General features: G+C 46.2%; 1 protein-coding gene across 7 annotated transcripts in view; it reads left to right on the top strand.

Moving 5' to 3' along the window:
• Positions 1-15,967, top strand: part of LOC129468182 (BOS complex subunit NOMO1) — a 61,472-nt gene extending 45,505 nt beyond the window's left edge. For 4 of the 7 annotated variants that reach the window (XM_055253385.2, XM_063623726.1, XM_055253387.2 and 1 more), the window contains 8 exons: positions 202-329; positions 1,726-1,867; positions 2,775-2,858; positions 4,388-4,498; positions 6,782-6,883; positions 9,059-9,178; positions 14,836-14,928; positions 15,332-15,967. In XM_055253385.2, the coding sequence (XP_055109360.2) occupies positions 202-329; positions 1,726-1,867; positions 2,775-2,858; positions 4,388-4,498; positions 6,782-6,883; positions 9,059-9,178; positions 14,836-14,928; positions 15,332-15,463 (912 nt within the window). In that variant the 3' untranslated portion in view covers positions 15,464-15,967. The remainder of the gene's footprint in view (positions 1-201; positions 330-1,725; positions 1,868-2,774; positions 2,859-4,387; positions 4,499-6,781; positions 6,884-9,058; positions 9,179-14,835; positions 14,929-15,331) is intronic. The other 3 variants (XM_055253384.2, XM_063623725.1, XM_055253386.2) reach the window with 3 other exon arrangements.
• Positions 15,968-16,840: the final 873 nt, after the last annotated feature.

The raw sequence follows: 16,840 nt of genomic DNA, 5'->3' as shown, positions 1-16,840 counted from the left end.
ACCATCAGCTGCCGTTGTTAGAGTTGTGATTGCCATTACCTGACTGTGAGTGGTGATTATAGAGAGAGAGTTACCATTTCTGGCTGCCTGGGAAGCCGTGGCACTCCCCTGGTGTAATTCTGGTCCATCGTGACCTTCGCCCCTCACTTTTAAGCCATGCCTAGGTGTGGCTGCTGAGGCTCAGTGTGATTATCTTGGCAGAGCCCTGGCCAGTATTACTTCAAACCCATGATGAAGGAGTTCCGGTTTGAGCCATCCTCACAGATGATCGAGGTGCAGGAAGGCCAGAACCTGAAGATCACCATTACGGGGTACCGAACCGCTTACAGGTAAGTGCCCCGGCCACCCCACTCTTCCAGGGCTGGGCTGGCGAATCACATTCAGGCTTCTGTTGCCTGGAAATGCATCCCAGGCTTCACATTGATTTTACTTGGGAGGGAAGGGAGATGAGATATGAGGGCAAAGGAGTTTTGACTGCTGCCCTTCTCCCCTAGGAGCTCAACCTGGTGGTTCAGTCTCAAATTTCCTATTTTGGAATTGGCTTGAGAGAGCCTATTGAATTGCTAAAAGCTTTTACTTATTTTTTATTTTTTGAGACGGAGTTTCATTCTTCTTGCCCAGGCTGGAGTACAATGGCGCAGTCTTGGCTCACTGCAACTTCTGCCTCCCGGGTTCCAGCAATTCTCTTGTCTCGGCCTCCCAAGTAGCTGGGACTGCCACCATGCCTGGCTAATTTTTCTATTTTTAGTAGAGACAAGGTTTCAGTTTGTTGGCCAGGCTGATCTCAAACTCCTGATCTCAGATTATCTGCCTGCCTCAGTCTCCCAAAGTGTTGGGATTACAGGCGTGAGCCACCACGCCTGGCCACTTTTATTTTTTAAAAGAATTTCAAACCTGAATTAAATTATTAAAAGGAGAAAATGTGCTCAGTTGAGTAAAACTTCAAAATGCTGAAAAGAGTATAGTGTAAAATGTCCCCTCTGTCTCGTCTCCTAGCCACCCAAGTTCCTCTTCTGGGAGACAACCAGTACTTCCAGTTTTTCTGAATGCTTCCAGCTGTAGATAGATAGATACACATTAGTGTCTGGCAAGGCACAGTGGCTCACACCTATAATCCCAGCACTTTTGGAGGCTGAAGTGGGAAGTTCGTTTCAGTCCAGAAATTCAAGACCAGCCTAGGCAACATAGCAAGACCCCGTCTCTACAAAAAAATAAAAATAAAAAATAAAAAAGATACACATCTATAGATAGAGAGATGCATACATACATGCATGTATACACACAGATACACACACATATATGTGTATTTTTTGTACACTTATACAGAATCACTTTAGAGGAAGAGTAATTGGAAAGATTGGGTTTAGAAAAATGGACCATTTTCTACGGAATATGTGGAGTGAAAGAGAAAGTGAGTTATTTCCATGTTATTGAAAGCTCCATTATTTCAAATAAAGCCTAGAAAAAATAAAGCTTTAGCCTTCTTAAATTACAATTTTCCAGAGCATCCCCCAAAATGTATGAGAAGAGAAATTGATGGCCGCTTATCCGTCTGGCAGGAAGGTGTGGTTTGGAAGTGGACTGGCCATACCGAGTTGCCTGGGTCATTGAGGCACAGTTCTCCACTGAGCTATTTTGCCCTGTAATTGTTGGTAAATGGGAAACACGTGGGTCCTTCAGATAATCATGAGAATATCTCATTCGTGCCTCTTCTTGCCATACTAGTTGCTATGGCACAGTGTCTTCCTTAAACGGAGAGCCCGAACAAGGGGTTGCTGTGGAAGCGGTGGGCCAGAATGACTGCAGCATTTACGGAGAAGACACAGTGACAGACGAGGAGGGCAAGTTCAGATTACGTGGATTGCTGGTGAGACTTGGAACGTGTTTTCTTGGGGACTTTTCTTTCATCCTGTGTCCAGAAGTGTCTTGTGGTGGCCCCGAGACTGCCAGGAGTGGGGTAGGCGACAGGGCTGGGGGTGGGGCTCTGGAGCCCTCCCAGTTCTTACCTTTAATTGGTAGAGTTTGCCTTTTTTCTAGCCAACAGGTCAGATCAAGGATCTGTGGCGCAATGGAGTTTGAAAACCATGGGTTTGGTGGGGCTTTTCCCTAGCAGTGTGTGGCCATGGCTTATGCCAGGGCTCAAGCCAAATGCCTATGGAGCCAGAAGAGCAGTATGAACAGGGGAGAGCAGGCTGGGCGAATGGTAGGGAGTGGTGAGGGCTGTGGAGTGGGCACGGCCTGTGGAAAGGGACACAGCCTGTCACTTGGCTCCAGCTTATTGTAGCCATGGGGGAAGGCAGACTCAGGGTTGCCCGATCATTGAAATTTTAAAAAGAGAAGTCAAAAATTCCCACTTCCCAGAAATAATACCCAACACAAGCATTTGGGAATGCTTACAGTGGACATTCCAGATATCCATCAATGTGTATATACAGGTAGAGGGGAGGGGCAGATGGAGAGGAAAAACATCTTAGAAGAGTAAGAGCACATAGTAAGCTTGGAATTTTGAAATAAGAAACCAAATTTGATTTATTTGGGGTAGGAGAAAATGAAACTGAGTTGGGATTGAAGGAGTCGCAAAATTTCAGATGTGTCAACACTAGGGGTGTTCTTAAAGGAACTCTGGACTCTTAAGGTTAACAGGCCACAGATTAGGAAATGAGGGAAGAGAAATGCTCCTGTCTTAGTGACCTAGTGCAGCCAAACCAGGCATGGACCAGGCATGATACGACAAGCCCCCTTTCTAGAGAACTGACTCGTGAGTTTATTTGCAGCCAGGGTGTGTGTACCATGTTCAGCTCAAGGCAGAAGGCAACGACCACATTGAGCGGGCGCTCCCACACCATCGGGTGATTGAGGTAAGGCATTCAGTGCTGCCGCTGCACCTGGGTGTGGGTGCCTCCCTGATCAGAAGTCCTCCCGTCTCCTCTGGCTGTCTGCCTTGCATCTGTGGTGGGGGGAACTTTCATCCTAATTGAGAGTCCTCTTAGAATAGTGTCATCTTCACAAGAAGCATCTTATGTGGGTTTTTAATGAACAGTATTGCTGTCATGTATCCAGAAAGGAAATTGGAACTGTTGTATCCTCCCCCCGACTTGCCCTGTAAGCTCTGATCATTATTCCGCGAGTTAAGGATCTTAAGGCCTAAGCAGCATTTCAAATCAAGGGACAATAATAGAACATGGGCTTAATGGGTGGCAGGGCCACCCAGTTATCTTAGGTTCAGATGACCTTTTTCCTGCTCCCATTTCGTGGGCAGAGTCTTTTGATACTCAAGATCATGACCTAGCTAAATTAATCCCTAAAGAGGACGTCCTTCGAGTCACAGGATGTGGCCTGGGAATCATTTGAAGTAAGGCTTTTCTCTCACTGAATAACTCTCATTGGGAAAACTAGAGGGCTTAGGTAGGGCAAGAGGGGCAGCCTCTTAGTGGCTTTATTTAGTTGGCTTCTTATGCATGAAGATTGTGAGGGAGGATGTTGGGCCAGTTAGAACTTTTGACCTAGGAAGTGGATTTTCTTTTTTTTTTTTTTTTTTTTTTTTTGAGACGGAGTCTCACACTGTTACCCAGGATGGAGTACAGTGCCGCGATCTTGGCTCACTGCAACCTCCTCCTTGTGGGTTCAAGTGATTTTCCCACCTCAGCCTGTAGCTGGGACTACAGGCATATGCCATCACACCCAGCTAATTCTGTATTTTTAGTAGAGACGGGGTTTCACCATGTTGGCCAGACTGGTTTTGAACTCCTGACCTCAGGTCATCTGCCAGCTTTGGCCTCCCAGAGTGCTGGGATTACAGGCATGAGCCACCGCACCGGACTGGAAGTGGATTTCCTTGACGTCTTTACGGTGTTGGCATTATAAATGGCTGGGATGACTGCATCTCACACCAAAATGCTTTGCATGTTCTCGGTGTAGTAACTTAGGCCAGAATCACTAGCATAATGTGGACTGTGGCTGGACAGGTATGAAAGGGAAGGGGACCGGCCCTCTGGGGTCTCGCAAACCCCATGTACAGACCCCACGCAGAGGGGATGCTGTGACTCTGCCCCTGCTCTAACAGGGAAGGGCATCCTTCTCCTTTTTTTAAGAGAAGCTGGAAAATCTGGCTTGATATATGAAATTTTTAAATTTTTAACATGTTGGCAAGTAATTAAAACTTAGAAAAAAAATACTGTGCTGTCAAAATGAAATGTGTCTACAGGCCAGGGATAGCCGTCTTCTGTCAGTTTGTGACCTTGGATGTAGGGTACTCAATGACAAACTTCGCTTCCTTAATGTAAGAAGTAAAGTTTGCCGTGAAGCAGCTCTCAGGCCATCGGACGGCTGGCATAGAAGTCCCTCCACCAGCTTTCTCATTACTGGCATTCCCTCTTTCTCTCTCTAGGTTGGGAATAATGACATCGATGATGTAAACATCATAGTTTTCCGGCAGATTAATCAATTTGATTTAAGTGGAAATGTGATCACTTCCTCTGAATACCTTCCTACATTATGGGTAAGACCAGACTGTTAAGCTGCAAATATTGTGTTCCCTTTGGCTTTGAGACAAGTACGAATGGATGTTTTTGGTTTCGTGCCTGTCTCGTGCCTTAGGTGTGACAGGTGGGGGTGCTCCAGAGTGCCGCCTGCTGAGGGTTGAAGTTGAGATTTAAGAACCTCGGACCACAACACGTATTTGGGATAGTGATTGCCAATTGTGGGAGAGAATGTGTTCCAGTTTCAGATAACTGTCTGCCATCAGTTAATCTTCCAAAGAATTATAGTAGATCAATGATCAATGATCTATACAATATGGAATCTAACGTGGAAAGGCAATTTTAAAGAAAGTGCTTTGTAACTTAAAATTTTCTCTGGAGTGGAGGTTGTATTAGACGTTCTTGCATTGGTATAAATAAATGCCCGAGGCTGGATAATTTATAAGAAAAGAGGTTTCATTGGCTCCTCGTTCTGTAGGTTGTACAGGAAGCATAGTGGCATCTGCTTCTGGGGAGGCCTCAGGAGGCTTCCAATCATGGCAGAAAGTGAAGTGGGAGCAGACATGTCATGTGGCAGAAGCTGGAGCAAGAGAGAGAGTTGGGACATGGTGCCACACACTTTTAAATGATCAGATCTCACAAGACCTCTATAACGAAGACAGCACCAAGCCACGAGGGATCCACCCCCAAGATCCAATAATCTCCCACCAGGCCCTACCTCCAGCACAGGGGATTACAATTCAACACGAGATTTGGGCAGGGACAAATATCCAAACAGTATCAGAAGTGGTGGGCGGTGGGCTGGAGAGCAGGTGGTCTGGGCTTTCTCTTGTCTCCAGTAGTGACTCACCTTGCTGCCTTGGCCAGTCACTTCATTTCCACATGCCTCAACTTTGTCCTCTGCAAAACCTAGATTTTGGACTCAGAGACCTCTTATTATCTTATTCAGCTCTAACAAAATCTCCATGTTACCATTAATGAAGAAATGTTTATAAAATACCCTGCAGACCCTCTGTGGATGTTAATGATTTGCTCTGGGGGTATATTGTTAAGATGCACTTGTAATTTTATAAGCAGTTAAGTATTTGGCATGGGCAAGAAAGCGCGTGTGGGCTTTAGTCCACTCTGTCCAGGGCTTGCAGGCGTGTGCTTGTAGGGACCAGGCAGGTAATGTCAGAGAGTGCAGAGGGTTGGGTAGGGTGGGGGGCAAACTGGGGAACTCCTGCCCCATCCATGAGGGGCGCAGGGGAGGGGAAGAGGCAGAGAGGAGGGGAGAGTGCCACTCTCTCACTCCTGAGTGTTGCTGTGCTGGAATTGTGGCTCAGGGTTGGTGTCACTTCCTGGTTTTCCAGAGAAGCTGGAAATTAGAATTATTTGAAATCACCTGATTTTTAAATATAGTTGGTGAATTCAGATTTACTTAAGATGTTATAGAAGACAAAAGAACACATACGGGATTTTCTACGTGACCCATAACCTTCAGTCTGTGACTTTCATTTTAGGAAGATTCCCCTTATGTATTATGTAGAAAGGTGCCAGCGTGGGCCCAGGGAGGTGGTCCTGGCATTCTCTTGTGGCAGGTGCAGTGTGGCATCCTCACAGCCTTTGCCATCAGCCAGGACTGCACCTTGGCCCTGCTCATGCCCCATCCCATGTGGGAGTGAGAACAGGCAACAACCCCAGAAATAAAGCCAGAAACAAAGTACTCCAGTGCCTCCTGAAGCAGCGTGGAGAGCCACATTCATGATGGAATGCGTTTTGAGTTGAACAGATTGGTGGAGTTAAGGTGACATCATATGATGAGGCAGTGCAGGGTGGGAAGGACCCTCAGGAGTCCTCAGGGGGTTGAGTCCCAGGCTCCACCATGTGTAAGTTGTGTGACCTTAGGTGACTTTGGCTCTCTGGGTCTCCATAGGGATAATAACAATGCCTGTTTTGTAGTCAGGATTGGCGATAATGTAGATAAAATGTCTGGCGCCTGCCTGGCATATTACAGATAGATGTTCAACACGTGTTAGAAGCTATTTTTAATATTACTATTATATTAACTTATATTACTATTTTGAGCAAGAACATGGGTAGTCAGAATCTGATTTGAATCTTAATTTCTGTGCATGGTGCGTAACTGGATGGAGTCTCAGATGACAGAGGGGTGTGTGGCGTCTATGGAGGGAGCTTTCTTTTTCAAATATCCATGTTTCCAAAGACACCCACCCAGAGAGCAGCTGTCCTGAGGATGTCTGCTATGAAATATTGATTGTGTTTCAGTTTCAAAGCATGTCTGGCTTTGTTTCTCTCTCCAGGTCAAGCTTTACAAAAGCGAAAACCTCGACAATCCGATCCAGACAGTTTCCCTTGGCCAGTCCCTGTTCTTCCATTTCCCCCCGCTGCTCAGAGACGGCGAGGTAATGCCTGTGGCCGGATTCTACCTTCTGCCTTTGTTTTCATAGTTCTGCTATTTAGTTTAAGGAAGCACAGTTCTCGCCTTTTCTCCCTAAATACCACTCTGCAGAAATGCGCTGTCTGAATCAAAAGAGGTTGGGTTCTGTAGGGATTATTTTTTCTTCATTGTTTTTCTGTTTACAAAAAGAATACATATTCATGGCAGGAGATTTTGGAAAAAAGAAGACATAAGCCCATCATCCAGAAATAGCCACTGCTAATGTGGTGATTGGTACCCTTTGGGTCTTTTTTCAGGCACGTGTGTGCATGCATGTATAAATATAAATAGACATTTATTTTAATAATTCAAAACTGACACTGTTTTGTACATTGTTTTGTAATCTGTGCTTTTCAATGAAGAATTTACACAAATCTGTTCCTCATCATCAAATCTTTCTTTTTTTTTCTTTTTTTGAGATGGAGTCTCACCTTGTTGCCCAGGCTAGAGTGCAGTGGCACAATCTCGGCTCACTGCAAACTCCGCCTCCTGGGTTCACGCCATTCTCCTGCCTCAGCCTCCGAAGTAGCCGGGACTACAGGCGCGCGCCGCCATGCCTGGCTAATTTTTTTTTTTTCGTATTTTTAGTAGGGACGGGGTTTCACCGTGTTAGCCAGGATGGTCTTGATCTCCTGACCTCGTGATCCACCTGCCTTGGCCTCCCAAAGTGCTGAGATTATAGGCGTGAGCCACCGTGCCCGGTCAAATCTTTCATACTATGATTTTTATGGACAGTAGTCCATAAACTAGGAAAGGCCATGATTTATTTAACCAAGGCCTACTGTTGGGCATGATCAACTCTTGCACTTTGAACATATCACCCCATGCTTTCCTGCTAAGAAGTCCACTTTTAAAAATGCCTTGTAATTTTTAAAAATTTCTCTATTTTAACATTCTGCTATTTAGTTTAAGGAAACACAGTTTCCTCATGATGAGGGATCCCTTGAATGAGATGAATTGCTTTTCTCTTGCTGCTTTGAACGTTCTCTCTGTCTTTGATAATCTGATTATAACGTGTGTCGTGTAGACCACTTGCAGCTCCACCTTTTTGGTGTCCTTTGGGTTCCATGAATCTGGATGTCTCCCTCCTTGGAACTGAGTGGTTTTCAGCCATTATTCTGGACGTCATTTACTGATTATAAAGTGCTTATTATCAATTCTGTTTGGACAGAGCTAACTTGTAGTTGGTGTGGGGAGTGCAAACTTTGCAAAGAATTTGGTTCTTTTCTGGTGGTCTTAGCCTGAGGATGTCAAGTGTGAGCTTAGTGGGTGATGTTCCCTCTCCTCGCTCCTTACCACCTGCCGTGAAGATGATCTACTCTGGCCCTCTCTCTGTGGAAAATGGCTGCAAAATAATGAAACAGGCTGTCACGGAATTTTCTCCTCCTCTTTCTCCAGGGGTGTTGAAATAGTCACTTTCTACAGCAATGTGGAAACATCCTGGGCTTTAGGGTCACACTTCCCCTGAGTTCAGAGCCTTCATAGATGTGTGGCAGCCTTCTTAGCTGAGTGACCCTGGGCAAGTTACCCTTAGTCTCTTCATGCTTGACCTTCCTCATCTATAAGACAGGGTGATGATCCCGACCTTGCCAGTGGTAGAAAGCAGAGCAGCCGCGGGCCTCATGCAACGTGCATGGTGCCTGGCAGCTGGTCGGTGCTCAGCACACGGAGCTGTGGCTGCCCCTGGTGCCGTTCCAGGGATGCTGTATTTTTAGGATTTGCCAGCTTATGAGCCTCTCAAGCATCAACCCTTAGAAGTCAGTCTCATTGTGGATCCTCAGTTATATCACCTACCTCCCTCATCAGAATTGGCTCATAATAATTTTTTTGTGTTTCATAAAGTCAGATCCTCAGAGGACCGTAATTGTCAAGGTTGAGTGCTCATAAAAAGGCTATAGGCTCTGACAGCCTTATCAGAAGCCACAGTCTCAGAGACACAGGGGACACATGCCCGCCACTGATGGAACAGCCCGCTGAGGTTGCTACTTTGAAGGCAGCAACCTTAGTTTGGATGTGTAGTCTTGGGGATTTCTTTAAAAACATAAAGTTCTTTACATCACAGCCATATGTTAGGTTTTAGTTTTCATTTGCTTTGCCAGAGCTGTCCTTATAAAAATAACTTCTTCCCATGTGTGCACAGAACTATGTTGTGCTTCTGGACTCCACACTCCCCAGATCCCAGTATGACTACATCTTGCCTCAAGTTTCTTTCACTGCAGTGGGCTACCATAAACACATCACCTTGATTTTTAATCCCATGGTAAGTAAAAGAGGGAGTTAAAAAAAAAATCCATGGGCTGGGTTTGGTGGCTCATGCCTGTAATCCCAGCACTTTGGGAGGCCAAGGCTGGTGGATCTCTTGAGCCCAGGAGTTTCAGACCAGCTTGGGCAACAGGGTAAAACCCCATCTCTACAAAAAATACAAAAATTAACCGGGTGTGGTGGAATGCACCTATAGTCCTGGCTACTCGGGAGGCTGAGGTGGGAGGATCACCTGAGCCTGGGAGGTTGAGGCCTCAGTGAGCCATGATCGTGCCCCTGCACTCCAGCTTGGGTAACAGAGTGAGATCCTTTCTCCAGAAAAAAAAAAACAATCCATGGGGTGGCGAGAGAAGGTGTGTCCATACAACCTGTGTTCCAGATCACAGGTTGCAGGGCAGATATTTAAAGGGCTCCTGGCATTGGGTCACTTTCTCATTCTGCCTTCTGGATTCTGGGCTTCCCCAGATTGTTTTTAGGTTTTCTGAGCACTGATGCCTGCGATTCCCTTTGAGGAGGAAACTGGTAAAAGAGCAGTGTAATTGTTTAGATCGGTGGCTCAGGAATGGTTTTGGGGGAGGAGGGACACCACTACCCCGTCTCTGGTGTGGCATGTGCTCCTCCATGAGGAAGCACATGGTACATGGCCACGCAAACCCTCTAGAACCAACTGCTACTTTACAGGAAATAGAGAGGACCCAGGAGCATGCAAATGACTCCACAGGGATGCAGGACAACCACCTGGAGCCTGATTTGTTTGACAAATAAATTGCAAGGAAAAAAAAAAACCAACAACAGATGGACAGAATACCTGTGGGTTAAAAGAAACTTAATTTATTGCTTAATTCATTGCAATATGTGGCCCTTATTATTTGCAATATGTGTATCTATTGCATACGGTCTGTCCTGTATCTGATAGGCTGGAACAGTGGAACAAACAAAACATACACGGATCTTTTACCTTCTTGATAAAATTGTTTAGTGATTCCTAAAGCTCAGATGCAGTATTGTTACCTGATAATTAAACAGACACATCAGCAATAACAAAAACAGAGACCAGGGCTCAGCCTCAGGACTGTTGAATCTGAACTTGACGGGGTGAAAGTGTAGCACAGGAATCTGCGTTAAAAAACAAAAATCTGTCCTCATAGCTACTGTGTTGGTCGTTGCTTCTAGGCCTTTTCAGTGGGCAGAATAAGAACTTTATTGTTTTCAAAAAACATAACTGTAAATGGAACAATATCTTCCGATCCTCCTTATTCCTTTTTTGGTAACTGCACAGCATTCCTCTGTGTGGATATACCATATGTCTTAGGCCATTTGGGCTGCTATTTTGTATCTTAGACTGGGTAACTTATAAACAACAAACATTTATTTCTTGCAGTACTAGAGGCTGGGAAGTCCAAGATCAAGACATTGGCAGATTTGGGGTCTGGCGAGGACTTGCTGTCTACTTCATAGATGGTGCCACCTAGCTGTGTCCCCACAAGGCGGAAAGGGGCAAACAAGTTCCCTCAGGCCACTCTTACAGGGGCATTAATCCCTGACTTAATCACCTCCTAAAAAGGGTGTCCTCTTGACACTATCACATTATGGATTAGGGTTCAACCTATGAATTCTGTAGGCACAGACACATTCAGATCCTGGCGCTACATGTAGGATATTCAGTTAGCCCCTGGTTGAGGGGCATTTGTGTTGTTACTGGTTTTCCGCTATTATACATAACCCTTTAATGAATTGCCTTACGCATGCATGTTTTTGAATGTTCGTCAGTCTCTCTTTGGAATAGACTCCCAGAAGTGGAATTGCTGAGTCAAAGGGTAAATGCATACGGAATTTTGATTGATACGGCCACTTCCCTTCCATGGGGATTTTACTGTTTTGTATTCCTGCCAGCAGTGAATGAGTACCCTTTTTTCCCCAGCAGAGTATGTTGTCAAATTTTTCAATTTTTGCAGTCTAATAGATGAGAAGTGATATTATCTCAGTGTACTTTTGATTTGTATTTCTCTCTTTTCATGTGGTTAAGAGCCATTTGTATTTTCTGTGAACTGTTTAACCTATTTTTCTATAGAATTTTTGGTCTTTTTCAACCGTTTTTAGCTCTTTGTATATTAGGAATATTAACCCTTTGTAATGTCTGTTGTACGTATTTTTCCCAATTTGTCATTTATCTTTTCACTTGGCTTATGCAAAGATTTACTTTACTTCTATGTTAAATTTATTGATATTTTTCTTATTGCTTCTGGATTTTAGAGTCATAGGAAGGTTTTCTTCATTCCCAGCTTTTACAGGAATTTATCGTGTTTTTTTTAGGAAGACTTTTATGGTTTCTCTTTTTACATTTAAATCTCTATCCATTTGGAGTTTTTCCTGGTATAGGTGTGAAGTATGGCTCCAGATTGTCTTTTTCCACATGCTATCCAGTTACCATTTCATGCTTTTTAAACGCCATCCTGCATGGAAGGTGGACAGGAATTACCTCTCATTTAGAGATGGGAAGATGGGAACCTAGAAGGAGATGTGAGCAGCCCAAGGTCACCAGCTCACGCGGAGCAGAGCTAGGGCTTGAGCAGAGCTCTGCTGCTGATTCCGGGCTTCTGTGAAGAGTGGTTCATGCTCAGTGAGCCTGTAAATATTATCTTACCTGAACAAGAGAGTTTTTCTCATGACCCAGGAGGAAGCACTTCCTTCTTTCTCACAGTAGAGACCTGGTTAGAAAATGCCGGAGAAGGCTAGGTGTGGTGGCTCATGCCTGTAATCCCAACATTTTAGGAGGCTGACGTGGGCAGATCATTTGAGGTCAGGAGTTCGAGACCAGCCCGGGCAATGTGGTGAAAGTGAAACCCCATCTCTATTGGCCAGGCATGGTAGCGCGCACCTGTAATCTCAGCTACTCGAGAGGCTGAGGCAGGAGAATTGTGAACCTGGGATGCAGAGTTTGTAGTGAGCTAAGATAGCCCCAGTGCACTCCAGCCTGGGCGACAGAGCAAGACTCTGTCTCAAAAAAAAAAAAAAGTTCCAGAAAGATAAGCATATATAAGAACCACTTACCTTTGCTTGGGGCTGCATGGTGACCCCAGTGGCTGGGAGAGGCTTTTGTGAAGGCCGTTGACAGCTGCAGGCAGCGACATTCTCAGGGGCACCTAGCAGACAACTCATCCGGGCTCAGGGACACACCTGGGAGCCAGGGGCAGGAATGTAGAGACACTGTTTGGTGGTGGCCGAGCAGCCCAGCCTTGTAGCTGCTGCCTGTCACTTCTGAGAATGTGAGAAACTGTGCCTGCCGGGGCTTGGATTCCCGAGCAGGGCCAAGTGATGAATGAAGAAAGCGCCCACTCTGTGCCACCCTGTACAGGGCCCTCATAGGTTGATCCTCACAACAAGCCTTCGAGCAGGTGTGCTGTTCCTCCCATTTTCACAGAAGCCCAGAAAGATTGAGTCACTTACCGAGTGTTAGCAGAACCAGGACTCAAGTGAGGCGGCTTGTCTCAAGCCACATGATTTCCACCTTGTTCTGCCGTACGCGTGATGAGTGGCTCAGCATTGCACATTCACGGGGGCTTTGTGAGCACATTGGTTTCCTTCTTTGTTGACGTGACTGCCCACAGCCTTGTGACTGGATTTTACTCAGTATTCCGTGCCCTGCTGAGCATTTCACATACTCCTTTCATCAAGTTTCACAGCGTCCACCCCCACTTGGTGTTGTTCATATGATCTCCATGTCATAGTTGAGTAAACTGAGTCTCAACATGGTTGCCTGAGTTTACCCAGTAAGGCCTGGGGCCTGAGCCTAGACTGGATCACTCTAATTCCTGCTGAATTAAACTTTTATTTATTTATTTGTTTATTCATTATTATTTTTTTCTGAGACAGTCTTGCTTTGTTGCCCCTGCTGGGGTGCAGAGGCACGATCTTGGCCCACTGCAACCTCTGCCTCCCGGGTTCAAGTGATTCTCCTGTCTCAGCCTCCTGAGTAGCTGGGATTACAGGCATGCACCACCACTTCTGGCTAATTTTGTATTTTTAATAGAGACGGAGTTTCACCATGCTGGCCAGGCTGTTCTCAAACTCCTGACCTCAGGTGATCTGCCCACCTTGGCCTCCCAAAGTGCTGGGATTACAGGCGTGAGCCACCATGCCTGGCCTGAATTAAACTTTTAAGTAAGTGTTTACTTCAGTGGAAAAATGGGTTGGGATCTAAGAGATGTCCAAAAATATAGCAGTAGGCAGTTGGAGATGGAAATCTGTTCCTGCCCTTATTCTTTCATTTATGAAAGGGCATCCCAGGTACAGTGGCCCCCACAGTCACTCTCTAGCCCAGCAGTTCTCGGATGTGTTTGTTGCAGGACCCCTTTATACTGTTAAAAATTATTGAGGATTTTAAAGAGTTTGAGTTTGCATGGATTATCTCTGTGTATATTTATCATATTAGTAATTAAAACTGAGATGTTGAAAACACAAGAACCCACAAGCCACACATTCCATTAGTTATAGGCGTGATGACATCAGAATACGTAGCCTCTGGAAAAGTCCACTGTGCGCTTGTGAACGAATGAGGGCGGAAAAGGCACATCACATCTTACTATTGTATGAAAATAGCTGTGGCCTCGGGAACCTCTGAGAGAGGAGTCCCAGTACCCTACACTGAGAACGGTGCTCTGGCTCATTAACTTGTTTTTATCATTATTGGGAAGTTCTCCTTTCATTTATTTGTTGCCTTTATGAGAGTAGAGTGGGCTAATGGGATATAGGTTCACTTGATGCATTAGAACCCAGCATTTCAGGGGCTTTAGCAAGATGGAAATGTCTGTCTCATGTCAAGTGTCCAGGAGTGACTAGTGCAGTGATAGTCTGGTAGCTCCAAGGTGTGAGGGGACCCAGGCCTTCTGTTTCATTGTGCTGTTCCAGTGCGTTGCTTTTCTCCAAAATGGGGCAATTGGCCAAATGCTGTCCGCCCAGCAAAAGGGAGGGCACACCACTTCCCTAGGGTCCAGCCAGGGTGTGGCACTTACCGCTTCTGTTCCTGTACCATTGGCCAGAATTTAGTTCCAGGGTTGTGCCTGCTGCAGGGGAGGCTGGGAAAGGTGGTCTATATTGTCATTGGCCCAGATAAAAGTTGGGGGTTCTATTGGGAGAAAGGGAGAATGACCACAGGGATGCTAGTAGCAGTGCCTGCTTTGCTTCCTCACTAGACTGTAGTGGCTGGGAATAGCTGCCCATCACTGTGTGCCCTGGGTCTAGAACTGTAGGTTCTTGATACGTGCTTGTGGGACTAAGAACTTCCATGTTGCTGGGACTCAACAAACTGAGACCCAATTGCTTGTCAACCACCAAGACTCCCTGATAGCTGCATCTCTTCATTTCCTCCGTTGGAAGGGGCATCCAGAGGCTGAGGAATACCTTGTCATTGGAATCTCTTTGTCCCTGAGTTTCAGAAGCAAATAGTGAAGATTTGGGCAGAAGAGGATTCATGGAAAAATATATCCAAATCTCTTTGGTTCCTTGCTTTGGATAGAAAGAATTTGGATCATGAGGCCCCATGGGTGTCCTCGGGTAGCCACTTTGGAAGGCTGGGTGGGTGGTGGCTATGGCATTGTGGATGATGGACAAGCATGTGGCCTTGGTGAGGAGTGACGGGGCTCTTGGTGTTTGCAGAGGAAGCTGCCTGAACAGGACATCGCACAAGGATCCTACATTGCCCTGCCATTGACGCTGCTGGTTCTGCTTGCCGGTTACAACCATGACAAGGTAGGAAAGCCAGAGGCTTCAGGAGACGGAGGGCATGTCAGGGAGAGCGAGTCCTCACAGCTGCAGGAGTGATAGCAAAGGGATGTGCAGGGTCACAGAAATCACATTTCAGGTTCGGGACGGCCCGTGAAGGCCTCAAGTGCAGACTTAGGTCTCCTTTCAAGGCTGTAAACTTCCGTAACATCTCCTAATCCTTAAACCTGGAACACCTCCAGAGGCCAGCCCATCCCTGGGAACTCACTAGTACAGAGGCCTGCCTCGTTTGAACTGAAACCCACCCACTAGTACGTGGCAGCTGCTGATCATGTCTGAAGAAGGTGTGTTGAGAAGTGAGGCTCCGCTGTTCATCTGGCGGAAGCCTCCTCTCTGTACCCCTCTTTCTCACACTTTCTCTCTTTTCCAGCTCATTCCTTTGCTGCTGCAGTTGACGAGCCGGCTACAGGGAGTCCGCGCGCTCGGCCAGGCAGCCTCTGACAATAGCGGCCCAGAAGATGCAAAGAGACAAGCCAAGAAACAGAAGACAAGGCGGACGTGAGGAGGAAGAGGAGGAGTCTCACTTGGGACAGGCCACAGCCAGGGGTCTGGCCACCACCCGCCTGTGGGATAAAAGCCAAAAGCATGCGTCAGCTGACTTCAGCCTGTGCTGCTGGCCCCGCACCCCATGTCCCTTGTCACTGTGGCATCCTGCACCCATCCTCATCCCTCAGTAGAGCCCCTCGTGCAATGCAATGAATGGACCCTCCTGTCACTCTGCTGAACAGAATTTATTTTCTGAGTCAAATATAATTTATATTTTTGTCAAAGAAGTATTTAAGCTGTGCTGTGGTGTGAGAATGTCATTCTTGATCTTCAGCCTTCGTTTGCAAGAAGAGTTCCAGTTGACATGGTGTTTGGTTCCATGGTGAGGTACCCTAGGGATTCATCTGTTTTCTTCACTTCCCTTTGCATCTGAGATCCCTGCTGGAAACCACAGCAACCTGTATCCACTATTAGGACGTAAAAATCAATAAAATGGCCCATTCATTTGTGTTGTAGCTCATCATAGACGTATTTCTTGGATGACATGCGCGTAAGCCCCGGGGGTCTTCAGTTGAGCCACACGTAGAGCAAGTCAGAGTCCTGAGTGAAGCTGGCTGGGGCAGGAAAAACACCAGCTCAGCTGACATGATCCCCAGCAGCTTTTGGCCTCAGTGATAGAGAAATCGGAGATAGTGGGGGTTGTGGCAAATTGAAGTGTGCCCACCATGTCTAAGGGAAGCTTAGGTACTCAGCTCTGGCTCACCCCTGCTGTGCAGAAATGTGTATTCATTTTTCTAGAGAAGCCAGAAAAACAAAGATTTATGTGAAATGTTCCCAATTTTAAACGTTAGCCACAAATGCAGTGTTTTTTTTTTTTTTTTTTTTTTTTAAAAAAAAACTACACACTTTCGCCAAACAAAATGCCTCTGTTGGCCAGGTGAGGCTGAAAGGTTGCTGGCTTGCATCAGAGATCCAGAGGAAGTCACAGCATTTTAACAGCATGAACTTAATCCTCGCAGGAAGTCATTAAGTTAATTAAGTGATATTGAAGGAGGGGACACATCCATCCATCCAACATTTGTTGAGTGCCACACAGGACAGGCATAGGTATGTGAGGACGAGTAGGGTAGACAATACTCTACAGCGAGCTGGAAGAGGCCAGGGAGGCTCCGTCTGCCTCGTTCTTCATACCCCAATGCTTGGCACGTGGTGGGCATTCAGTAAGGAATGAATGAACGCATGCACACAGGAACGAATAGATGGGCACACAGCTCGTGCCCTCACAGCACATGGCCCATCACTGGGTAGAAGGCAAGTCAGTAAGTAGACAGGGGTGATGCAGTGAGCCGAGGGCCACCAGGTGGAGGAACGTGGAGGGCCACAGGAGCACAGA

This window comes from Symphalangus syndactylus, chromosome 18 (assembly GCF_028878055.3).
Source record: "Symphalangus syndactylus isolate Jambi chromosome 18, NHGRI_mSymSyn1-v2.1_pri, whole genome shotgun sequence".
NCBI lineage: Eukaryota > Metazoa > Chordata > Mammalia > Primates > Hylobatidae > Symphalangus > Symphalangus syndactylus.
The sequence above is the reverse complement of the archived record's forward strand: the minus strand, read 5'-3'. Positions and strand labels throughout refer to the sequence as shown.